This window comes from Hyla sarda, chromosome 4 (assembly GCF_029499605.1).
Source record: "Hyla sarda isolate aHylSar1 chromosome 4, aHylSar1.hap1, whole genome shotgun sequence".
Lineage (NCBI taxonomy): Eukaryota > Metazoa > Chordata > Amphibia > Anura > Hylidae > Hyla > Hyla sarda.
The window spans coordinates 325036685-325063618 of NC_079192.1; the positions used below are offsets into that span (position 1 = coordinate 325036685).

At 40.3% G+C, this 26934-nt stretch overlaps 1 protein-coding gene across 6 annotated transcripts in view; it reads left to right on the top strand.

Annotated features, from left to right (window-relative positions):
* The window catches only part of CPLX2 (complexin 2), a 171716-nt gene extending 147758 nt beyond the window's left edge, over positions 1-23958 (top strand). For all 6 annotated transcript variants that reach the window (XM_056574977.1, XM_056574972.1, XM_056574974.1 and 3 more), the window contains one exon: positions 19686-23958. In XM_056574977.1, the coding sequence (XP_056430952.1) occupies positions 19686-19883 (198 nt within the window). In that variant the 3' untranslated portion in view covers positions 19884-23958. The remainder of the gene's footprint in view (positions 1-19685) is intronic.
* The last annotated feature ends 2976 nt before the right edge of the window (positions 23959-26934 follow it).

Here is a 26934-nt window from a genome sequence, read left to right on the forward strand (position 1 = left end):
GGTCGCAGAGCATTTCTTAAATTTTGTGCAGGTCACATTTTCTGAGATTTTACTCTTTACATACACCAAAAAGCTAAGCTAAGTCTGGGCTGGTTCATTGGCTTTGCGCCTTTTCACAAAAAGGCGCAGTTCATAAAACCCTTCCATATCATGTGTATTGCCAAATCGGCAGAAATGTGTAAACCAAAATGTGCAAAAAGGGCGCCAATAAACCCTGCTTGCACTTTTTTGCGCCTTTCCTAGACACAAAAAAAACAGTCTAAAGACTATGATAAATATCGGCCTATATGTATATTAAAGTTACATCTATATACACATATTGGGTCACATTTACTATGAAAGGAGTGTAGTTTTCTTTGTGGGATTTTGTTTCCGACAAGTATTTTTCCATGGTATTTATGATTATTTATTGTATTTGGTGATTTTGCCTATGTTTTGCTCTTTTTACACATGTTCTGAGCTGTCGGGTTTTCCAGAGCTCAAATCTACCACATTTTATATGGAAACCTTCGTAAAGTTGTATTTTTTTATTTTATTTTATTTTTGTAGGGTTTTCTGCGTAAAGTGGAGAGTTAGTGGGGTTTTTTGGATCTTTTGTCAGAAGTTCTGTCCCACGACACATGGGACACAAATAACTATACAAAATCTATCCATTGTACATCATTCTGTTGTGAATGACCGTTGACTGTGTTGACCGTTCACGTGCCTATCTGCTATGAATCAACAAAGAGATATCCTGCTTGCACATGAATCACATGACTTTCTTCTCAAGTGAATTGTTATATCTTACCCAAACAGGCATTTAAAGTTACCATAGTTGGAACCTGCTATTTAATAAATTCCTGTGATGTCACCAGTGTACAGAAGTGCACTAACAGGGGCAGGAGAAGAATGGCAAATGTAATATATTCTTTAAGGCTCCAAATGTCTGTGACCAATAACTGAGCTGCAGCTTCACAGTATCTATAACATGGTAGAAAATGAAAGATTCCTGTTAGAAAACTTGAGGATATTTCAGGATGGTCCTATACCGAGAAAAAGAGGATAAGCATTATTAAAGATGTATTATAGAAATTGAACTCCCTGACATACAGGTTTGAATGATTTTGAGTAAAAAGTAATTCATAACAGGACTCCTAGGAGAAACAGTGAGAATCCTGCCTATACATAGCTATTGACAGCTATTGTCGCCATGCACAAAAAAAAATGAACAAACCTGACAAATCAAAAAAAGGGGCATGCTTACCTTAAAAATGAGGTGAAAAAGAGGCGTGTTCCCACAACCTGACCTATTTACTATTGAATTCACACAAAATCCTGTGAATAGATGCCTGGAAATTCCCTTCAAGAAAAAGCTGGTCAGACCTTTCCCGACCTGTGTGTCTCCATAGTAAATAGAGTAGAATCTTGCAGGTCTGAAACAACATTAATCAGAATAACACTAAACCATGTAGCTTAAAATTTTCAATTTTATTAAATCCTCATAAAAAAAACCAACAACAATACTATAAATAATTAGTATCAATACAAAGGAAAGAAAAAGTTCTCCTATGATGAACAACTGTATACCCCAACGCGTTTCCCCGTGTATCTTATGATATACAACGGTGGAGGAACAATATATACATAGATAGCGTGCGACACATGGACAATGGCACAACTTAATACACAGAAAATGGGAGGACAATTAGGACTATACATATTTATAATACATCAAAGCAAACATGTATACAGTACAAAGCACATAAATGCAGACAAACGATGACAAGGCTTATTTGTGGCTTCATTTGAATATCCTCTGACTGAAACAACATTCCACACTAATAAAAACCCAACACTCTTGAGCCATTATGTTGATTTTATCCCTGTGTACCGTGGCCCCTTAAGCTTATCTCCGCTTCCAGTGGTGTATATATTGTGTATACATTTGATGTAACTACATGGAACTGGTGAAGAGATCAGACAAGTCTCAAAAAGCATTGTCCAAGTAGACCTTTTTAGCACCTCTTCCATATACAGGATCTTCTTCCCATGGTTCTGCAATATCCTCACATGGAGAATTTTAGCTTTAAAGGATAGGGGATAAGATGTCTGATTGCGGGGGTACCACTGCTGGGGACCCCCGCTATCTCCCTGCTGCACCCGGCGTTCGTTTAGAGCATGGGGTGCAGCGCTGGATGCTCGTAACATCACGGCCGTGCCCTGCTCGTGATGTCACAGTCATGCCCCCGCAATGCAAGTGTATGGGGGGATGACGGTTGTCATGCCCCCTCCTATAGACTTGCATTGAGGGGACATGGCCGTGACGTTACAAGCGGGGCGTGACCATGACGTCACGAGCATCCGCATCGCCAGTCATCTGGCACTGAGCGAAGTTTTCCGGGGTGCCGTAGTCAAGATCACGGGGGTCCCCAGCTGCGGGACCCCCGCAATAGACATCATACTCCCTATCCTTTGGATAGGGTATAAGATGTTTAGGGGTGGAGTACCCCTTTAATTATTGGATTAGCTGTGTGTTTGACTATGCACTAATGTCTTTATTTTAGAAATATATCTAATTTCAGTAATGAACACTATTTTCTTTACATACATTCCTATTTTTTATATATATATATATATATATATATATATATATATATATATACCGAGGACTTTAGACATCATTTAAAATAATTCTCTGTAGCAGTTGTAGTAGGTTCAGGATCACACACACTTACAATGTGTACCTGATCCTGGACATGCTATACAGCAGTACTTTTAAATGGTTGACAAATAATTGATTTTATCCAAGGGAAATACCAGTTTATCTAAGCTTTCAGAGACAATAAGGCATTGTGGGGGACCCCACACGATCTCCCTGCAGCACCCTCATTGTATGCTGAGCTGCGTCTCAAGTGTCGGAAATTTCCATGTTTCCGAGACTGGAGACGTGACGTAGCGCCACGCCGCCCTCCCATGATGTCACACCACGCCCCCTCCATTCATGTCTATAGGAGGGGGTGTAACGGCCATTACGCCCCCTCCCATAGACATGAATTGGGGGGCGTGGCGTGATGTCTCCAGTCTTGGAAACCCGGAAGTTTCTGACACTGGAGATGCAGCCCAGCATACAATGTGGATGCTGCAGGGAGATCACGGGGGCTCCCAGTGGTGGGCCCCCCGCGATCAGACATTGTGTCCCCTATCCTCTGGATTGGGGATAAAAGCTTAGATCCCTGAATACCCCTTTAAATACAATGAGAATCGGGCATGGCTTATTTTCTGCAGAGATTGTTCATAGACATTGTTGTATTATTAATTTTAGAGGCAAAAATATGGTGTATATTAGGACTTCATTTACACCTGTTATTTCTGTTTCTGCTGTGTAGAAAGAGTTGGGATTGAGTCAATGAGCCATGACTTCCTCTATCTATTATGGTGTCATCCAAGAGTGGTCGGCACAGATTCAATGGTCTATAGATCCAATCTAAAACTTGCTTCATTTACTACAAGGTCACCTTCAAAAATATAACAGCCTTCCTTTCTCTACATTATGCCAAAATGTCAAGTTTAGAAATCACAGGAAAGGAAAAGTGAAGTTAATAAATGTATGTTATTGTACATTATATTGCAAAATCCTACACCTAAATATGTAAGGAAAAAGCATTGTAAAAGCAGCCAATATATTACATTAAGTCCATATTCTTCCAAAACAGACAGGATGTAACAGCCCAAACTGAAAAGACAAGAATTATAATTATTAAAGTAAATGTTGAAAAAAAGCAAAAAAATAAATAAAATAACATTGCTCACAAAAATGTACTGTATGTAAATGTTTAGCAATGATCATGAATGGTCAAAAGTATATTAGATTATATAAAATTCAAACTTAAAAAACTGATACATATTATATTCTTATCTTTATCTTATTCTATAATATCATATGCCAAAGCAAAGTACACAGAATAAACATGAATACATGAGCAGTTGGCAGAGGTTCCCCATCTACAGTATATTTCTCCAGTATATTTCTCCACGACAAATAGATATGTTTGGAAGAGATAGCTGTCAGCCAACAGCTATTGATGGCGTATGGCCACATTTAGCTGATAGATAAAGGGAATATATTCAGGCTATGTAGGTAAAATATATTATTGTTGTTAACAGATATATTTTAGGTTAGGAACAAGTTACAGATCAGGAACCATATGATTAATATTGTGTAAAAGACAAATAAAGCCAACAAAGATTGAGATCGAGATAATTATTGCCAAATAAACATAACCCAAAAATACTTTTCAACCACATAAATAAGATCTTTAACCCCTTAATGACAATGGGCGTAAATGTACATCATGGTGACGTGGTACTAAGCGCACCATGACGTACATTTACGCGCCACCATAATCAGCAGCCAGGGACCCGCCGGTAATGGCAGACATCCGCGATCGCGTGGATGTCCACCATTAACCCCTCAGATGCCGTGATCAATACAGATCACGGCATCTGCGGCAGTGGGGTACTTTGAATGGATGATTGGATCGCCAGCAGCGCTGCCGCGGGATCCCATCATCCAGCATGGCGGCCGGAGGTCCCCTCACCTGGCTCCAGCTGTCTTCCGGGGTCTTCTGCTCTGGTCTGAGATCGAGCAGACCAGAGCAGAAGATCACCGATAATACTGAGCAGTGCTGTGTCCTATACATAGCACTGAACAGTATTAGCAATCAAATGGGGACATAAAAAGTGTTTAAAAAAAAAGTTTAAAAAATTGAAAAATCCCTCCCCCAATAAAAAAGTTAAACTGACGTTTTTCCCATTTTACCCCCCAAAAAGCGTAAAAAAAATTTATACACATATTTGGTATTGCCGCGTGTGTAAAAGTCTGAACTATTAAAATATATTTTTAATTATCCCATACAGTGAACGGCATAAACATAAAAAAATTAAAAAAAATTGCTGCTTTTTTGTCACATTTTATTCCAAAATTTTTTTTATAAAAAAGCATTGGCCCCTTCAGACATAATTGCCCTTGCTTACTAAGAGTGGAGTGTGGTTTTCTTTGTGAATTTTAATTCCCTACAATTTTTTTTTCACAGTATTTACTAAGGTTTCCCTACATTTTCCACTTTCCCTACACTTTGCCTTTTTTTACACATGCTCTGATCTGTCGGGTTTTCCTCAGCTCAAATCCACCACATTTTCTGTGGAAATCTTACTAAATATGTTGGGTTTTTGTGAAAACGTCGAGAACTCTCCCCCTTTTTAGTGGTCATGCCCACTTACCGACGGTCACTCCCCTTTTTCGGGTTTTCTCAGTAGAGTTAGTTGGGTTTCAATTCAGAATCTGGTGCACAACCCAACAGAACATGGGTTTACAATAGGAAATCAGTGCCAATGTTTGTGTAAGGGTATAGGACAGAGCTTTCTAAACATTCATGTTAGTGACACACATTTTAGACATGCAAAGTTTTATGACGCATTCCTCACCACACCGCCAATGCACACATAATGCTGTGTATCCCACGTTGCCCTGTGCCATTTAATTACCTCCATTATCACCCCGTGTGCTATTTCATCACTCCCTTCATCACACCCTATGCCACCTTATCCCCCTTAATCACTCCCCTGTGCATTTTTAACCCCCCCCCCTTCATCACCCCCTGTGCCATTTTATTACCCCTTTTCATCACCCCTTGTGCCATTTCATCTCATTTAAAAATCACACCCCTATGTCTCTCTGCCTGGCTCCAGCAAGCCCAGGTGGTGGCTTTTTGGCTCACACCGGTGTCTAATGAATGACGTCCTCTTGCTCCACGTCTGGGGTGTGACGTCAGGAGCATCACTCAGCAGAAGTCCCAGCAGCCACCACTGCACATTCATTTAAGAATAATGACCAGCAGCAACTGCTGCTTTGAAAGCACTTGTGTAGAAGGATGAGGAAATGTACAATCTTATAAATGCTTTCTTCTATAAAGCTAATTATTTATTAAACATAACCTGTTTAACCCAGGAAATGCTCAATTAAAAACCCTGAAATAGCAGATCCAAATTGTCTCTGTTCTGCCGAAGTAAATTTCTATGGTTAACAGAGCCTTATTTCTTATATTTAAGGATTCTATAGTGATAGTCATTTTCATAAGACTGGTACATAGCAAATGTGGTACCAATATCCAATGAGAGGTGGTCCAAGCATCTGTAGGCCTATTACTTCTATTGTAAAATATTTGAAGGTTTTTTAAGAGATGCTGTACTGGAGTATGGCACTGAAAATAACAGAATAATTGTCACGTAAAGTAAACTTTAGCGACTAGTATCAAACAGCTGCTGGCAAGACAAATAAAAGGCCCATAGAAGCATGACAAGAACATTGTTTTGCCTACATATAAATAATAAGTCAGACCACATATGGAGTATTGGGTGGACTGCAATAATGCATTGAAAAAGTAATGCTCTGTTCACATCTAGATTTGTAACATGAGTATGGCAGCATCCTCTGTTTCTAAAGGAAAAAAGTTTGTATCATCATCATCACCACAGATGAGGATTCTTTACAGTTAGAGCAGTGAGATAATGGAACTCTCTAAGGCTGGGTTCACATATATCAGTTGTTCGGCATAGTTTCCCTCCAGCGCGCATAGGAGGGAAACTGATGCTAGAACTGATCCCATTAATTTCAATGGGACAGTTCACAATTATCCGATGTCCCAATTTTGACATCAGATGGTTGGACATGACAGACAGCACCGGACAGGGGAACACAGCTTGCTGCCTTAATCAATGGACACTGGATGCTATACAACTGATGACAACTGATGCACGTTGTCATCAATGGAGGCATCAGTTTCGTCGAGATTTAGGCTGAGTTCACCTATGCCGGATGCTGAACATGTATGAGCCTGGGCTAACACACAGTGTTGTGATTGTTGATACATTGAATACGCTTATGAAGTAGTGTTGAACACGAAGATTCGGAATGCTAATTTTTACAGCGAGTATCTGCACTTCGCTATTTCGCTAATATATATATTTGTAATGACGAATATTCGGTAATTTTTTTGCGAATATGTGAATATATGTGAATATGCAAATATTGGTGAATATCGGCACTTCCAGATCCCTCCCTTCTTAGGTGAGAGATATAATCGTGCATGCGCACTATCCAAATTTAATTAAGAATTTTCGCATGAAAAAAAAAGAGAACAAACATAGCTAATATTCGAATTTTGCAAACATAGGACGAATATTCGTCCATATATTCACTAAATATCGCAAATTTGAATATGGCCCCTGACGCTCATTACTATTAAGAAGCACCTACATGTTTTTCTTGAACAATATAACAAGTAAAACTTGTTTACCTGAGCTTTTACTCAGCTGCAATTCTTACGTATCTTGATGAATGAATTCTCCCCCCACCTTCCCGATGGGTGGATACTTCTCTATACCTACCTTACTTACTACAGGTATGAAAGGAAGAACATTTTCCCACATACAACTATCACTATGATTAAGGTTTATTAATAAACCGAAACGTGTCTGCGTTTCATTTGGTTTTTATGGGGTCACTTATATGTTTTTGCACCAATTTTTTTTAAAAGGATCTAAATAAATTTGATGTTTTATTGGAAGCTGTAAATCTACATTTCTTCTGTGCAACTAACTGGGACCCGGCTCAGCAATTAACCGTGCTTCCACTACAAGCTGTCCTGCATTCATCGCTACTACTGAAAGGGTGAGCTGACTCCACCCATCCTTCTTTTTTAACTTGGTGTACCTATGTATTTTCAACCATGTAACCAATGATATTAGTAAGATGAGTTGGGAGAACATAGTCTTATTGCAGCACTGTCATCTGCTGATTCTCTTTGTACACAGTACACAGCAGGGCAGATAAAGCCTACTAATAACACAACGCAGGCAAATGGCACTGTTAGACAGTATTTGTCATAGTGCACAGATTTCTATATTGTACTGAATGTGACTTTCATTACATTCTTCACATGAAGGTCAACCACAAGAACAATCGCTATTCAAATAGAGACACTTGCAAACGTCTATTCCAATATTTAACTTCAGTATTTACCTTTTTCCGGTCATATGTCTGTTCAATTTTTATACAGTGATAGAAAAAACTTTATTTAATTAAAAGCAACAGATGGAGCATCTGCTGTCATTTATTCCTACAATCCATTCGTGTCCAAGAACTTAGATGACATTTAAGAAGTAGGCTGGGGAATAGAATTCATATTAATAGATCGCTACCAGTGGATAAAGAAAAAAAGGGTAAAGTTGTATTAAAACTGGACAAACAGAGCGAGCAGACATGAATACATTGAATTGGATTCCTGTTGTATGGGATTTTATCAGGGCTGTGAACATTTTGTAAGTATTTGTGTTCATCTACCAGCATTGTTAGGCATTGCTGACTAGTTTGTATAAGCCAAATAATTCCAGTGTTTCAAAAGCCTTTACCGGATAAAGGTAACAATAGTTATGACTTTTTTTTATTATACATCATTTTTAATGTTTAATACATATAAATGAAATGCAATTTACCCAGCTACTGGCTGAAGTATATATGGTGTGAAGGGTATGGATGTGTAAAAAGCCCCAAAAAATTATAAATAAGTAAATGTAAAATTGAAGCTTGTCAGAAATGTTGAAACCTGGTCATCTCATGGCGGGAATACAACCAGATTTGAGCACAGCACTTGTCCTGGTTGTTATTGAAGGACTGTCGATCACTCATATCAATGAAGACTTTGGGGGAGATTTAAAGGGGTATTTCAGGCAAAAACATTTTATCCCCTATCGAAATGATGTCTGATCATGGGGGGCCCAACGCATTCTATGCGTAGCTGCTTCTGAAGTTTCGGAAACCTCTGGGCTTCCAAGACGGGGACGTGACATCACACCACGCCCCCTCCATTAATTTCTATGGGAGGGGGCATAACGGCCACAACGCCCCCTCCCATAGACATGAATGGAGGGGGCGTGGCGTGACATCACGTCCCCATCTCGGAAGCCCGGAGGTTTCCGAAACTTCAGATGCAGCTACGCATAGAATGCGGGCTGCTGCAGGGAGATCGCGGGGGGTCCCAGCGTGGGCCCCCGCGATCAGACATCTTATCCCCTATCCTTTCGATAGGGGATAAGATGTTTTTGCTCAGAATACCCCTTTAACATCTGCTGTGTTTTAGTACCTGTGTAAAGCTCTGCCCATTTTTAGTTAAGCATATTTTACCAGAGGTGCACGGCTCTTAGTAAATTCAGCAGCTTCATGGCTACAATTGCACCCAGCGCAGAAATATACACCAGCTATAAGCCACGTGTGAGCAAGGTGTACCCCCTGAATGCCCCCCACCCCCTGCAACAAGAGGCAACAATCCACAAAAGTCCCAATTTCTTGGCAAAAATGAGTGACATATTTGAGGATTTGCACCACTGGCACAAATTAATAAATGTCACCCATTGTATTATTGTCTGATGATGGGGTCAGAAGGTTATTGCTAAGGCCCCATTACACTGGATGATTATAAGCCAAACAGGCTACCATTTCCCTGTGTAATAGGGCCAATGATCAGCTGACAAAGAATCATCAGCCATCGGCCACACATGTCCCTGTGTAATAGGGGATGTGCGACAGATAAGTGATAATAGTAAAGGCCTGCATTAATGATCTAGTGATTGTTCATGTCACCCTCCCTGCACGGTGCTTGAGCCTTATAACGAGCACCAATCTACGAGATCTAATAGAGCCCTAAGTCTACAACACCACAAGCATCCCCCGTGCTTAACTTGGAGTTGATCTTCCACCATATCACCAGATGTGCAGATTTAAAAAATAGTAGTATAAAATTTTATCCTTTACTCCATTACACATAGATGAAACATTACATCCATATCTGGAATGTTTCGGCCCCATGCAGCCTTTAAGTCATCAGTCTTTCTCCTATGTGTTTCTGTTTCTTATGGCTTGACAAAAGCTCCATAGGCCAAAACATTGCTATGAATGTCATTTTTAAACTGTTAGTAGTATAAAATCCTGTTTCTTATTTTATTACAATCTTTGGTGCCTTGTACCCTAATGTTGGGGCCCTCCAATCACCCAAAACCTATTACTGTAGCTTGTTTCTGTGATTTTTGTGGGCTCATCCCCTTTATATATAAGAAGGTTATACAGTACATTCTGAAATCTTTTTTACTCTTTCAAGCAGTGTTATCATCCTATGGTCAGAAGATGCTTAATGATGCCAGATAAATGCAAACCACATTTCTGTACATTAGATTAGACAGCTGCATGTGACAGTCTTGTTATCAAATGCACCATACAAGTCAAGATATCTGTCAATAGATTTCGGTTGAAGCCCTTATGCTCCTATTAAAATTAGGCTTGTGCCTCTGTGTAATATGAGGGTAGAAAGTAGAAGCAATCCATCAATCTCCACCTCTCTGAACCTGCTGTCTGATAGATAGAGGCCTCTGAACTCTTTCAGACAGAGATGAGAATGGGAGCAGTGAGCTGGAACATCAGATATAGTTTTTGTCCATACGTCAGGACTAATGGTTTAGCATTTTAATGTTCATATGTCTCCTGGTCCTCTCTCATGTGTATGTCGTAGCGATGCAATATTTACAACCTGTTTACTCCTAACATACATTTAGCCTGAAAAGGATGGACCCCTGCGACAGCTCTTTCCATCAAAGTCTTTTCCCCCCTCCTACATTATGCTTTGTTTATTTCTGCTGATGCACCTATTTTTTATTATAATGTTCAGTGTTGTGTGAGGAGTTAGCAGGCTGTGCGCTGGGCTTGTTCGCTTAATAATTGATTAGTTCCAGAGCTGCTTCCTGTCTTTTACTTTACACCATATTGTTGTAACCCTTTCACTTCCACCTAAACAGGCGGATGTTAACCCATCTTCTTAAATTCAGAGTCATTGCAGAAGCAAAAGGGCCATTTCACTGTAGTTTGGGTGTATAGACAGTTGTGGTCAAAATTGTCAGCACCCTTGATTTTTTTCGTATAAAAGGACAATATTGAAAAAAAAAGGAGATATTACTAACTCTATAGCCTTAGAATATTTTAATACATGCCACAATATGCTCAACTGAAACATTCAGTTCTTTGAATGGTGTATGTGGTTTCTTTGCCACATTTCAAATAAACATTTATGGAGTTCCCTTAACAATTGTCCTCTTTCTGTCATGTCCATGAAGGTTTTAGGCAGTTCCAAGAGTAGCAAACTTCTTGATAACACATTGTGGTCACCACTGGGGCATGATGAGGGTTATGTTGGATGTAGCAGTCCCTCATGTATTACACAGACCGGTAACGTACCTAATGTTCTCCTGTGGCCCTCAACCTTTTGTCAGTGTTTTTTTTTTTATTTTTTTATTTTTTTTTTGCATGCAAAGTACAGGAATGAGACCTCTGGATATAAGAATTCCATGAAACAACTTTAAACTTTACTGAACGTCTTGGAGAATGGATATTTGGTCACTTACCCTTAAATTATTGCTTTTTCAGCAGCTTTACTGAATTTAGAGTTAGGTGCTTCCTTTGCTCATGTACATTTAATGGCAGATGTAGATGCAGAGATTAATGTTCACTGGTTCTCTATTTGGTGTCCCGGCACCGGATTGCATCTGTTGCCTTTTGGTGAGGTCCCCAAAGTCAGAGTCCCTAGGTGTAGGTGAGGTCCTCATCCTTAGCTAGTCCCTTGTCACCCCTTTTGTAATTAAAATTATTCAAATTTTATATGTATATATTTATATAGTAAGTGTACTTACCTAGTTAGCGTCGCAGGACCTGCGGGTCACATGATGCGTTCCAAAGACTCTATGGTTTGTAGTTCAAGGGCCTTTGGAGGAAGTCAGGTGTTTACCCATCAGGCTATGTAACTGTGAGTGACAGCTGACTTGGACCAATCCAAAACGGCCCTGCCCCTGTCTCTTTTTCCTCGTGGGCTGTTGACAGGGAAGGATTTGCTCTGCTGTCATCAGTGAGTTAGGCCCGAGCCTTGCGGCGACGGCTGATCTTTACAAAACTGTGTGTGTAATCAATCCCTAAGCACTCTGCAAGATCACGGGACCATATCTAACCCCTAAATCCGAACGGATTTTCGCAAATTACCCTAAATTCTGAGACTTATATCAAAAGTCAAGGGCCGCAACAACTGTGTATGGAGACTGTATTAATGAGACTGTTACTGTTCATTGGATGTACCGCAAGTCTTTAAGTAAAGTTTATCCAAGTTCCAGTTCAACTACCTTGTGGACCTTCAGTCATTTTATGCATGCACCTATCGTTACTGGGAAGGGCGGCGATAGGCCGGAGAATTACCTCAGCATACTAGCCCTCAGCCTGGTGTCACGATCAACAGGGTTAACCTTAACCCTTGATATACTGAAACAACACCCTGACTACACTACCCCTACCCCTGAGGCCTACCACATCTAGTTCTTAATCTAAACTGCTGGTTGATTTACTGTGGTGGAAGGTGGAAACAGAGACTTCCCGTTCCTTAATTTGCGGTGGATTCTGTGACATGACAAAGGTGCATCCAGGGAAGTCTTCCTGAAACTTATAAGACGATATCCTCACAGTGTGGACAGCTACAAGAAGCCTAGCAGTAGCGAATCTAAGACCAAAGCAGAGCAGAGGCACACGTGTCACTTGCAAAAGCCAGGCCCAGACTAACTTTAAAGTTGTTTTCTGCGCAGTAGCTGACAGACATGTGGTTCTGGCAAAAGGCAGGACCTAACTGGTTCTAACAGGTTTGGGTCCTCCCCTTTTCCTTGGATAAAGATGTTTGGACTAGGGATTTTCTCCTGCAGTGATTGGCTAGGAGTGTCATGTGACCAAAGCATCATTCCTCTGTGGACAGTACATGCAAAAGTTTTTTTTAACCCTTTTGTATTTCCCAAGACCTCTCTGTATGCAAAAACACATGCAAAAGGTGCCAATAATGTTGACCACAAAGTCGTATTACTAGTCAGCTACCTTTACTACAGTGGTTGTCTGTTTAACTGACTAACCATGTAACTGAAGAAGTAAAGGGTCCTTACATAGAATTTTGCTTCCTGCATATTACCTAATTTTTAATAAGGAAGGATTGCATTGGAATGACTCCCAGTTGTGATACTGAGAAGGAATTTCTCTAGATTAAATAGGCAGTTTTGTTTTAATTTTCCTTGGTTAATATAATACATTTACAACAAATAATGAGTTTATTTTGATGAACCACCATCTTTTCCCAGCTGCAAAAGTTATTTGAAGGGGCTTTCAAAGATCATATACAAAATTAGAAGATGGAGGAAATGTAATAAAATACCTATTACTTACCCAATAAATCCCCCTTGCCTAACTGCCACCGATCTGGTGATGCCAAATGTTTTTTTTTATATATTTCACCCCAGCGTTTACCTGCCCATCCATATACACACATGGCAGCTAGTCACAGCAGTATATGGCACAGGACTTGTAAGGCCAATTAATGGCTAAAGCAGGCATGGTGGTAAATGGGCATGCCATCACTGCGACCAAAGCAGCTGCACTGGAACAGAGGATGATTTCTCAAAGGAGGAAGTGATCTTTTGATATTTTATCACATTTTCTGTCTATTGCTCAATTATTTTATGATCTTGGAGAATCTCTTTTTTGATCCTGAATGTGTATGTATTCATATTGATAGATCCTGTCTAATATACATTGTCCGTGTACAGTCAAATCTTTTCCCTAATAGCAGAGGTCAGAAAAACTTTAAAATCTCACTGTTTATTAAGTAGTGACCACAGTATATATCTAGGTGATGTCATCAATATTTTATGTTCCCTATATTATCAGACTATCATGGGTCACTTTTTTCTAACATAAGCCTAGCTTTATAGTATTTCCAAGTTATTGTATTGCTATGTCCACATATAACATCATTGCATGAACTTTTACATAGATAAAGAGTATGTTTTTACAGTTTCTACTCGGTCATGTTAAATACGCTGCTTTGTCTGCATGGAGCATATTATAAAGCAAGAACAGCAGAGCAGATAGGTTATAGTTTCTAATACATTCATTGAGAATATATTAGTTTACATCCTTGCTTCTGGGCTTATGAATTCAGTAGGTGGAGACTTGCTCAGTGATTGACTGCTATCATTATATGCTTGTTAACAAGGCTAACAGTCTATGTTAGACCAACAGAACTCGTAAGATCAGGAAAAGCAAAAAGAAAGAGATTCAAAGGGATAGATTGCAAGTTAAATTAAATTACTTACAAACTATAAATTAAACTGTGTAAACTGGGTCAGCTCCTATTCTATAACATGCTGCCAGCAGGTATGGAAGCCTATTTAAAGTGGCTTGTTGTAAAAATAAAAAATAAATCATACTTTCCTACCCCGAACCCCCAACAGATCCCAGTCTGACTTCAACTGGTCACCTGCTCACCACTGCTACTTCCTACTTTCGGGATGAGTTGGCCAATCTCTGACTAAACAGATACACCACTACAGTAGTCAGTTCCTACCGAGACCACTGATCTCAGAAGCAGGAAGTAGTAGTGAATAGCAAGGTGCCAGATAATATCAGACTTAGATTTGCAGGGTCTGGGGTAGGTGATTATGACATATAATTTATAAACAATCCCAGCCATAACAACAAGAATAGAATGTTCTTAGACATTCCCTTTAATATGACCTGTTTACTTTAAAGAGGTAGTCCAGTCCTGTGAATAGGAGATAAGTGCTAGGACCCCCCACGGTCTTCCACCTGGTGCCCTGGCTCTCTGCATCAATGCAGTGTGTCGACCAGGGCACAAAGCTGTGGCTGACCCGCCCCCTCCATGCAACTCTATGGGATACCCGAACACTGTATCTCCAGCTCTACCATAGAGATGCATGGAGGGGGCATTTTGGCCACACTTCATGCAGTGGTCGATATGCCTCCATTCATGAGGAGAGTGGGGCACCGTATGGAAGATCATGGGGGGGTCCCAGCAATCGGACCCCCCGTGATCAGACATGTATCCCCCTATCCACAGGAGATACTGCATAACTCCTTTAAAGGAAATATGCAGCCCTAACAACTTATCCCTTATCCGCAAGATAGGGCATAAGTGTTTGATCGCGGGGGTTCTGACCACTGGAAGCCCCCACGATCTCCTGCACGGGCCCCGGCTCTCCCGTGCAGGAAGTGTGTTGGCCGCAGCATGACGCCGTGGCCGACATGCCTCCTCCATGTGGTTCAATGGGAGAGGCGGGGAGGCAGCGTTCGTGCCTCCCCGCCTCTCCCATAGAGCTGTATGGGGAGGGGGCGTACCACCGACCTCAGTGAGGTTGACACCATGCGCATTAGCCGCTCGCACAGAGTGGCAATGCCAGGGCTCATTTGGGAGATCACTGGGGGTCCCAGTGGTTGGACTCCCGGCAATCAAACACTTATCCCCTATAAGGATAGGGGATAAGTTGTTATGGCTGCAGTTGTCCTTTAAGTTCAAGAAGGTCATATTTTTGCCTCATCTGTACTTGTAGACACATTTGAGCCATTGTTATATTATTTTATTAAACTATTTTTGATTAAGAAAATGCCAATGAACTTAATTCCTTGTAATATCCATAAATCCCTCTGATCATAGATGATTTCACATACTGGTGACTTACCATCTAAGATGCAGCACAAATCCCATCAGGTAACTGTCAGAGTCGCTCCTTAAATGGGATCTCCAGTACTTATTCCCTATCTATAAGTGTCTGATCATGGGGAGTACGACCTCTGGGTCCCGCACCACCATCCCCCATTTATCTCCATCATGTATTTCCTACTCTCCCATAGAGACGCATGGACAGGGTGTGTCAATCACCGCTCTGTGTGGTTGTCGGCTCCACTCTGTTTACAGAAGGGTGTTCATTATGGTGTGCATTAGTAGAGCTGGGGGATTGGGCAGGAGATTGTTGGGGGTCCAAGCAGTCAGACTCCCCATGATCAGACACGTATCCCCTATCCTGTGGATAGGGGATAAGATATTAAGTACCAGAGTTTCCCTTTAAGTTTCAACATATGTCAGATGATAAATTGGTTCTAGATGAACTTTATTTCTCTACTCATCTAAGGTCTTCTTTGTCATTGTAAGGCTGATGAAATAGAGTTTCTCATATTCCATAATAGATGCTAGGTGACAAGCAGTATTTGCTGTGTCTGCCAGCTTATCTTTTCTTGGCATTGAATTGCATATAATTCTTTCCAGTCAATAATCTTTCATTGCATATCTGATTGTGTGTGCTTGTCAAAATTGTGTGTAAGATAATGCCAAATCAGATACATCTCATTATCCTAATAAAGTAACACCCGTGAAAGGAAACATTCTACTCCTTTATTGTAACTTATTTATAAATAGCATGGAGGCTTTCCTCTTATTTCTTTTATAGAAGTGGTATCAGTAAATTTTCAGGAACGAGATTAAACAAACTTGAAAGCAAGCAACTTACTTTTCGCTCTCTTCTGTGACCATGAGAGACTGAATGTATGTTATCACTGAAGACATTAAAGAAAGTTCAGAGTTATCAAGAAATCACTTAATATTAGAAATCCCGGTAATATCTCTATCATCTCCCTCAGGCGGCTCATACCCTCCGCAGATGTTCCATCTAATCACAAGGTGGGCAGAAGGACATAGATCTTTAATATCCTGTCAGGAAGATGAGGGAGACAGACAATAAATAGGCCTTCTCAATTCCACCATATCAGATAAATAAAGAATATTCTTCATAAAAGAGAGAAATCTCTCCATCGCCTTCTGTTTGCAGTGTGGTGGAAGTAGAAATTACATTTCTTGGAATGGGTTTGATTGATGGTTCCAAATACGTCTGCAGTGTTTTGTACAGTAGTTTAATGTCTATGTAGATGCTGGGATTAACATGACTACTGGCTTGGAGTTTGTTTGGAATTTAGTAGGAATTTTCTGCTCATCTTGTGTCCAAAAATGTTTCTAAAATACAAAAACATATTTTTTTATTAAAAGTAATGGCAATGACATATTAGACAAACATAATTAATTGTTTGTTGCTACCGAAATCATTTACTTTACATAAACATTCTCCTAACTTAAAAAGTCTACCAATTCTTAATGCCTTTTTTGGTAAATTTGTGCCAAAGGATAGGGGATAAGATGTCTGATTGCGGGGGGTCCCCTGCCATCTCCCTGCTGCTCCTGGCATTCATTTAGAGCATCGGGTGCAGGGCCGGAGGCTCGTGACATCACGGCCATGCCCCCTCAATGCAAGTCTATGGGAGCGGGCTTGACGGCCGCCCCCTTGTGACATCACACCACCCCCCTCCCATAGACTTATTGAGGGGATGAGGCGTGACGTCACGCCCCGTAAACTCTGGCCCCATAGTCGTGACCCTATAGACACGGAGCAAACATCGCTCTGTGCAGCTGCCACAGGTGGGTGCCTGCATGAGAGATTGTGGGGTCCCCAGCGGCGGGACCCCCTGCCATCAGACATCTTATCCGCTATCCCTTGGATAGGGGATGAGATGTCTTAGGGCCAGAGTACCCCTTTAAACTGCATTATTTTATGTGGTTGACTAACCGATGCAGTCAGTGGACTATTTAATATTTGTTCCTATTGAGTTTCTGTGAAAACCCCCAAATCTTTTTCCCATTTACCTCTACTAATTAAGAAATATTTATGTGCTACCACTGAACAAATGGTAAATTTTTTTAAATCCCAACATAGGAAGGCTGGTTGCATTGTGGTCCATGTACAGACCTTGCGGTCCATGTTTCTTTCTCAATGGATTGTGCCCTTACACCTAAATGTATTAATTGACAAATGGGTGTTAACAATTGGGTGTGTGACACTGTCCTTCCATGCTGTTAGTGGCAGACTTTGTAGGGACACACCCCTCTGACAAATGAAATGGTAACACCCAATTTTCATTTTATTAATATATATTCAGGAGGAATAACAGGAACCAAGCTGTACAGAGTAATGACAGAGGACCCTAACGGATTCCAAGATCCAAACGTGATATTTAATAGCAAATTCAAGTATTTAGTGAAATAGTGACAGGTCTTTTTTTTATATGCAACTAAACTTGTACATGTTCAATATAATGAGGAATGGTTATTGAAACCAGTTCTTCTGGTGGGCCCAGGAAACCTCAGTCCAGCTCTGCTTTCAGCTCAACTATAAAGGGGTACTCCGGTGCTTAGACATCTTATCCCCTATCCAAAGGATAGGGGATAAGATGCCTGACCGCGGGAGTCCCGCCGCTGGGGACCCCCGTGATCTTGCACGCGGCACCCCGTTTGTAATAAGTCCCCGTAGCGTGTTCGCCCCGGGTCTGATTACGGGCGACCACAGGGCGGGCAGCGTGTGACGTCACGCCTGCGCCCCCATGTGACGTCACGCTCCGCCCCTCAATGCATGCCTACGGGAGGGGGCATGACAGCTATCACGCCCCCTCCCATAGGCTTGCATTGAGGGGCGGAGCGTGACGTCACACGCCGCCCGCCCTGTGGTCGCCCGTAATCAGACCCAGAGCGAACACGCTCCAGGGACTGATTACAAACGGGGTGCCGCATGCAAGATCACGGGGGTCCAAAGCGGCAGGACTCCCGCGGTCAGGCATCTTATCCCCTATACTTTGGAAAGGGGATAAGATGTCTAAGCAACGAAGTACCCCTTTAATAGATGTTATAAGTGATATTCTATCTTTCTAGTGTAAAAAGGGGCCTGGAGATCACCATGTGTTATGGGTTTTTATTCTGCTATATATTGATCTTGTCTCTACGTGTAACATGGGACCTGCACATCCCATGTTCAGTTTTGACCGAGCTGGATTCTAAATCTGTATTTTAACTTTGTGCCATGTAAACCTGGAGAGCTACACACAAGCATATCTCGTTCTTTACACCAATCTTAAAGGAAACTCACTGTAAAATTATATAGAAGGTCCTTTGGTATGTTAAAGGAGTACTCCGCTCCTAGATGGCTTATACCCCTATCCAAAGGATAGGGGATAAGATGTCTGATCGTGGGGAGCCCCGCCGATGGGACCCCCACGATCTCTGTGTAGCACCCGGCATTCATTTGGAACACTGGGTGTGGGAGACAGTGTCATGACATCACGTCCCCTCAATGCAAGTCTAAGGTGGGGGCGTGGTGGCCCGGCACGCCCCCTCCCATAGACTTGCATTGAGGGGGCGTGGCGGTGACGTCACGACCTCCGACGCCTGTTCCAAGCATTCAGAACAAAATGTTCTGAACGATGGGGCAGTGGAGTACCCCTTTAAAGTGTATGTGAGAGCCATTTTCTGATGTGATATGATTACATGTAGATAGAAGTCTAAAGGGCTTGGAGAGATGTCTCTATGTGATGAAGAACTAACACAGAAACCCTGTATGGCATCAAATTACTAAATACTGTACATGAATAGTCACACACATACTTGACATTTTCTTTAGATAGATGTATATTTTGTATATATTAGACATATGTAAGTATTAAAGTGGTTTTCCAGGTAACATTTATTTATGACTTATCCTTAAGATAAGTCATTCATCTCAGATTGGTGAGGTGCCGACATCCCATCCCCTCCAATTGACAGAGCTACAGCTCAACCATACACAGTTAATAATTAAGAAATGCATAATAGTTATATATAGCCTATTTGACACACTCTCATTTCTAATTACAGTATGGCTTGAAAAAGAAAGAGGAAAAAGAAGCTGAAGAGAAGGCAGCTATGGAACAACCCTGTGAAGGTAGTTTGACTCGTCCAAAGAAAGCCATTCCAGCAGGTTGTGGTGATGATGATGAAGAGGAAGAAGAAAGCATTTTGGATACTGTACTCAAGTACCTCCCAGGTCCTCTACAGGACATGTTTAAAAAGTAACTGTGGCCAACGAAGTAGACTTCTTCTCTAGCCAAACATATTTTCAGCTACAAAAACTAGACCATCTATGGACTTCTTGACCTCAAAAGCACACAACTGGATGACACAAATACAATTTAAAAATACATAAGTATAACACAAAACCTTTACTGACAGACATAACCACAGTTGCAGATGCATAGACACAATTGCATACATATGTACATTCCGGAGAACACAAACCTCAACTTCTAATTTCCCTTTTATGAACTTGGGTCCTAAGCCTCACACTACGTTACCTGGACTAAACCTATCACCGCTGCTTGGTTTCAGCAGAGGCAACATTTACAAGACCTGCCCGTTTCGGGGTTCTCTTTGCTGAGCAGCTGTAATCCTTGGATGAGTAGATAGGGATATTGTTTGTGCCCTATACATGTTTACTAAACAACAAAACAAGGTTCCAGTGCTCAATGATTAACTGAAGGCTTGTCATAGTCTTACAAGGGTTAACAGTATGTGTAAATAGGAGCTCCTCTCCCATAACGGTATAAGGAGATGTAAAGTGACAGAGTTCATATGCAGATTTCAAGTCCACAATGTGAATTTTGTCACACACTGCGTGACATCTGGGAGCTTGGAATATGTCATGAGATGCATGTGGAGAAACCCTAGCGTGTTTCCATCTGTTCTGTATATTGTTTTCTTGTCCCTCTTCCTTCTCGCCTTCCCTTATCTCTCCTTGCTAATGGGACCTGCAGCGTTTAGCTTCTATGATTCAGAATTCCTGATCCACCACCATCCTTTTCCCCGGCATTGTGGAGAGTTCTCCATGAAATGAAGCTACAGTGCTGTCTAGAAGTCCGATTTACCCTGCAGGTCTCTTAGCAATAATTTTCTAAAAAGGGAACAAGGGTCTGGAGCTTGGTGTGGATCCTCACATGGACGCTGACTAGGATCCGTAGACTTCTTTTCTAGATTTCTATGACTGTAATGCTGACTGCATGCTTAGGAGAATACAAGTGTTTGATGCCTTTTTGAACTTGCAAGCACTGTCTGTCTTAGTCCTGTGCCTATCACTGTATTTCTTGTTTACATTAATACCATGAGGACCAGAGTAGAGCTGTGAATCTAACATGTATACCGTACTGTGCAGCCGCTCACTTCTTTATTTTTTTACTGTGGGAGATCTTGTTTTCTGTAATGAAACCAAAGTGATTTTCTCTTTAAAAGTTTATATTTGTCTTTGTCAGTCAATGTTTGTGTCCAACATTCCGAAGACACGAAGGCATAATTCCTCTTCCCTTTCGTTATAGGGCAAGGCAAAATGCCAAGGACCAAATTGCCGATCGCATAAAGGAATAGCATAGTATTTTATATAATGTCTAGCACAGGGTCCATAATCCTTTTCTTCTTGGATGCACTCTATATCACAACAGCAGTGATATTATTCCATGTTTCTATATCATCAATTTTATAAAGAAGTCTGAAACATTCCAATTATCCTTTGATCAATAAAACTGGCTTATACAACTCCTGGCAAAGAAAAAAAAAGAAAAAATAGAGAGCAAAACATTGCCAGTCATTAAAATTATGTAATTTAATTTGTGAAACTTCCATGTTATGAAGCCAGAATGTTCTGCTATTACACAAACAATGTTTTGCTATGTGTAACTGCTATAAAGTGTAGAAGCAAGCTGACCCTAATCTAAGTTTGGGGACCCCACAATCATTGCCAGAAACGTAGGACATATTATTAGTGATTTAAAATAATACTTTTACAGGTATATACTGTATATACAATGTATATTAGAGGACACATAACATTTCTATTTACTATATTGCTGTACAACAATATACTTAATATGTCATAGAGGTAAGAATTTAAGGTTATACATTCCCACAAGAAAAACAAAACACATTTTTTGCAAGAAATGTAATTCGGAATTGCTCTCTATCCAGTATAAAATGATCACGTTTTACATTTAATTTTATCAGACTAATGTCTCTATAACAGGGTTACCTTTAGGCACTGAATGAGGCCTGTAGCACAGCAGAAATCCTAACTGGGTAAGGGTTCCCTTACACATAAGATGAAGCCAAACCCGACAATTTAGGCAGAACCAGACCAGCCAACTGTGTATATCAATGTCCTGACTATCCCCCAATGGCAGATATGAGGCAAATGAAGTGCTGGGAATGTTGGTTTTCAATAGGCCAAATCCTTTGTTCTCACAGGACATAAGCTACTACCAGAGAAGGCTTGTTCCTCTCCCCCAATTGCATCATACACATACATGTTTGACATGTGGCCTGCATAGGAAAAGTGAAGAAAGCCACTGCCATATTGCTCCTCTGGTGGCTTATCTCCTTCAGTACAAAAGATTAAAGTTGCTGTAATCCAACTGCCTGAGCCTTCCCTCCCCCAGCATGTGCCATTTGGGAATCGGGGAGGCATCCACACACATTAAATAGTCAACAGGTCACGCCGATATTGTTGGATTCAGCCACCATGCATCTAATTTGTATGGCCAACTTAAGTAAGCACTGCTGCTTGGGCCAGCAGTCATTTTCTCAATATAACATTATGAAACTCCCATAGTGAGAAAGTGACTTCCAGTCCACACAGCATCTGAAATGTAAATCAACTGGTCAGTTTAGAGCAACTGGAACCAGTGCTGGTAAATTACTGGGAAAACAGAGCCGCCTGGTAAGAAGGCAAGCTGGTTGACCATGTATCCTCACCGCTCTGATGCAGGAGGTGAAATTTTTTTTCTTAAGTGCTTTTTTAAAAGGTGCTTAAAGGGGTACTCCGCTGCTCAGCATTTGGAACAAACTGTTCCATACGCTGGAGCTGCTGCTGGGAGCTTGTGATGTCACACCCCACCCCTTGTGATGTAACACCCCGCCCCCTCAATGCAAGTCTATGGGAGGGGGCGTGACAGCCGCCACACACCCTCCCATAGACTTGCATTTAGGGTGTGTGGCATGTCATCATAAGGGGGCGGGGCTATGATGTCACAAGCTCCCTGCGCCGGCTCCAGCGTTCGGAACATTTTGTTCCAAATGCTGAGCAGCGGAGTACCCCTTTAAGGTTTATGGGCACCTTAACACCCATCCCATCAGTTGCATGTAAAATTTCATGTCTGGGAAATGATTTCTTATTTGTTATCCTGTCCCACAATGCACACACTTCTGCAGCAGTATGCAACACAACACAACACATGGCAAAAAAAAAAGATATTTACAATATATAAAATGCAAATTATGTTACCTTCCTAGGGGATGGCTACCCACGACATTCTAATATTGTATATTATTACTTTACCATTTACAACCCCTTTAAACAATCAAGTGAAGATCACAAAATGTCAAAGCAAATCCTTTGCCACTAGATATTTCTATTTCTATGAAGTGCGCGTCTGTTGACCTAATATCAACAGAGATTCCTTTTTCATATATATAGGGTTTGTATATATTTTGATAATTTCTTGCATTCATAGCTTAAAAAATAAAATTTCTGTAAAAAAAAAAAAAAAAAAAAACGTTTAAGGGGACAAAGGTTATTCTTGTGTAAAGTAATATAAAATGGGTTTTGAATCTGTAGGTCTTTTAAATATAATATACACAATTAGCAGGAAATTCCTAGAATTTGAAAGCTCTAAAGCTATGTGTGGTCCTTACAAATATTAATGTACATATAATATATGTGTGTGTATGTATATTTGTATGTCCGGTGTGCATATATGTACATTGAGATGTTCGATGTTATCACTTATATTTCCTGTGTGTGTTAATGGTCACTTACTATGACTTACAGAAATGGATAACTGTTTCATACATGCATGCTTCTGTTTCACATTGATGCCAAGCTTCCCATGTCATAGGACTGGGAACGGCCAACCTTGACCGGTCATTGAAGCCCTATGGCTTCGGTAGGAGATAAAGCCATAAAGCCATTACTTGATGTCTTGTAAGGTCTGTTTGGTATATATGTTCATTCTGTTATGCACATGACTATATAGAATTCAACCAACTCCACTATAGAGGTTCTGTTAGGGACAAATCTAAAAAAAAAAGCTATCAAAATTGTCTAAAATATCGAAGTTGTGAATGTGATATTGACATAGTATGACACAGGAAATAATGCAAATGTGGTTTTATTCAGCAGAAGCCTAGTACTGATGTATTCTTATGTTATGAAATGCTACCATTTTGCACTTTACCCAAAAGTTAATATTGAAAAGTCTTTTATGAATTGATAAACAATGTTGTAAAACTATTTTACAAATGATAAACACGATGTATATGGTAACTGTACTTAAAGCCTTTGGACATTGGTTTGGATATGTATCCCAAAAAATAGTTAACAGGGTTACAGCCTGCATTACTAGGCTGATGTGACATTTACATGGCCTAAAGTTTTTCTCAAAAAAAAAATTTGGTCACTATGTGAAAAATTTATTTTTAGTGGTTATATATATATATATATATATATATATATATATATATATATATATACATACACAGGGCAAGTTCTATGTAATACTTCTGTTTTTATTTCCTTTCTGTACATATAAAGCAGATTTAATCTTGCCTGGGCGGCAAGCTGACAGATCCCTCTTTTAGAACCTGGTTTTCTTTGAAGCCATATTCCTATGTAGGGATGAGTAAATCACTCTTGGTTTTAATAGACCTTCTCTTTACCAACATAAAAAAATTATAATATGTAAATGTCGGAAATTGAACTGGCCAAGTACACTGTATTTTAAGTAAATTAGGAAAACTTAAACCATAGGAGAATTACTCATCTCTATAGCTATAACTGCAATATTTATTCATGATATGAATTGTATGAAAGTAAGTTGGATTTTGTAAATGTCAAAACACCTGTACTAAAAAGGTGGGTTCCTTACATGCTGATGTTTATGGTTTTTTTTAATGCTATAAAGTCACCTCATGCTGTTAAAAAATAAAAAAAAATATTGAACACCATATCAGTGTACTGAGAAAACTGCAGATTTACTTACCTTATATACACAACATGCTGATATTCATCTGGGCGATTACTCAAGTCTACACCTGGTTTCTGAACCCATCATTTCATGGATATGTGCTGAAGATGTGTAACAAGGCCACAAAATCCAGTTAGGTATCATGAAGTTTACTCTACACTAGTGGACCTTAATAGAATCAATAGGATTTTGAGCCACTGAACACATTCATTATTATTCTAGTTCTGATGATGAGATATTCCTTTACGTATTCCTTAATTTCACATTTATTTTTAAATATAACCCAAAAGAGCATAGGAGATTAAACAAAGCAAAAGAGGAGGCAAATTAGTAGCAACCTTAATTCCACAAAGGAGGTTGTGTGGTGGGACAACCACCTTGAGTTTCCCCTTCATGTAGCCAAACTACAGTACTATATTTTACTACATTTCATAGATAAGAAAAATAAATCTAGAGATCTGGTTTTGCTAGGAAGAGGCCACACATGGAATAGTCGGTCACAGAGCCATGACAGAACCACTTAAAAGAGGGACTCTGCCTCTAGGGACAGGAAACCTTGAGAATAAAAGGTAGTACCCTTCTCTTCTGTTAATATCCAAGACTAGTAGAGCCTCACCATCTGGTTAGTGCACAAATAAATGTCATACATAACATGATACATAATTTTTGCAACACCCAAGTGAAAACCAACACCAGTGCCGAAATGCAAAATGTAAAAGTGTGGAAATGCCTCTAGTTTTGTCACAGGTAAACAGAATTACTGGTGAGTATAATTACCAACTTTCCCTACTCGCTATGACTGCACCACCTGAGCAAAATACCAGAGATTGAAATAGCGTTGGACAATAAACTGCAGGCCAAAAGAAAAATAGGAATTCCCAAAGTCTACCTTGTACTAAAGGAAGAAAGTGTGAGGGGATGACCAGATTACCCTAAAAATGTGATCTATAGAAGCCTCCCTTCTCTCTGCCACTGCCCTGGCTCTAAGACCAAAAGGAGCTAGCTCTGAAGAGTCAATAGCCATCCTAATGGCTTGCTTAAACCATCTAATTGCATGCCTTTATTGGCTTTAACACCACATTTAGGCCAAAAATGTAACCTTCTGAAGTCCCAATTTCTGTCCAAGCACTCTAAGACATACATTATTTTATCTATCATGTGAAACTGCTTTTACGTCTCATTCGAGGGTTGACTACAAAAAAAAAAAAAAAAAAAAAAACAATAAACAAGAAGTTATCCTTCACCATCTGTCTCCTGGATATCTTTGGGAGAAACACCGAAAAAAAAAATTCTCTTGTTCACATTATCCAATGTAAAAGGTAGAGACCAATTTGGAAAGAAAAGATGTCTGGCTTGAAAACAATCAAAGATCTGTCTATATGGTTCAGAACTAGATAACATAGCCATTTCCCCCACTCCACTAGCTGAAGTTACTGCCACTAACAGGGAGGTTTTTATGACTAAATTTGTGTCCATGAGAGCCTTCAGGACTATAGACAAATCCCAGGATACGGCTTGATCTTACTACACAAGGATGGTCAGATAATTTTTATTGTATAGTAAAACACCTAGGGAATCTAAAGTTCTCTAGGAAAGACAGATACTCTAGTCTAACCCCTTTACTTAACTGTTCCAGGCACCCAGGAGCCTTAGCTGTGGAACTCGGGAGTGTACCAGGACCCAGGAAACTTCCAGAATAGCAGTTGTGAACAGACCTATAAAGATACATGCCTTTTCTGGTGGACAGCTAGGGATAACACAACATCTTTGACACAAGTTCCTGAATCTTTATTACCTTTCCAAGAGGCAGAATGGACTTTTGAGCCTGGAATGTAGAAGAATACCTAAAAAGATTTTTTTCTGGGGTAGTTGTGGGCACAGTTTTTTCCCCACTTGACTACCCACCCTACATAGTTCATAAGGTTGAAAAAAGACCAGAGTCCGTCAAGTTCAACCCAAAACCCTAATGAGTCCCTACTGAGTTGAGTTGATCCAGAGGAAGGCAAAAAAAAAAACTCATCCTAGAGGTAAAAATTCCTTCCCGACTGCAAATATGGCAG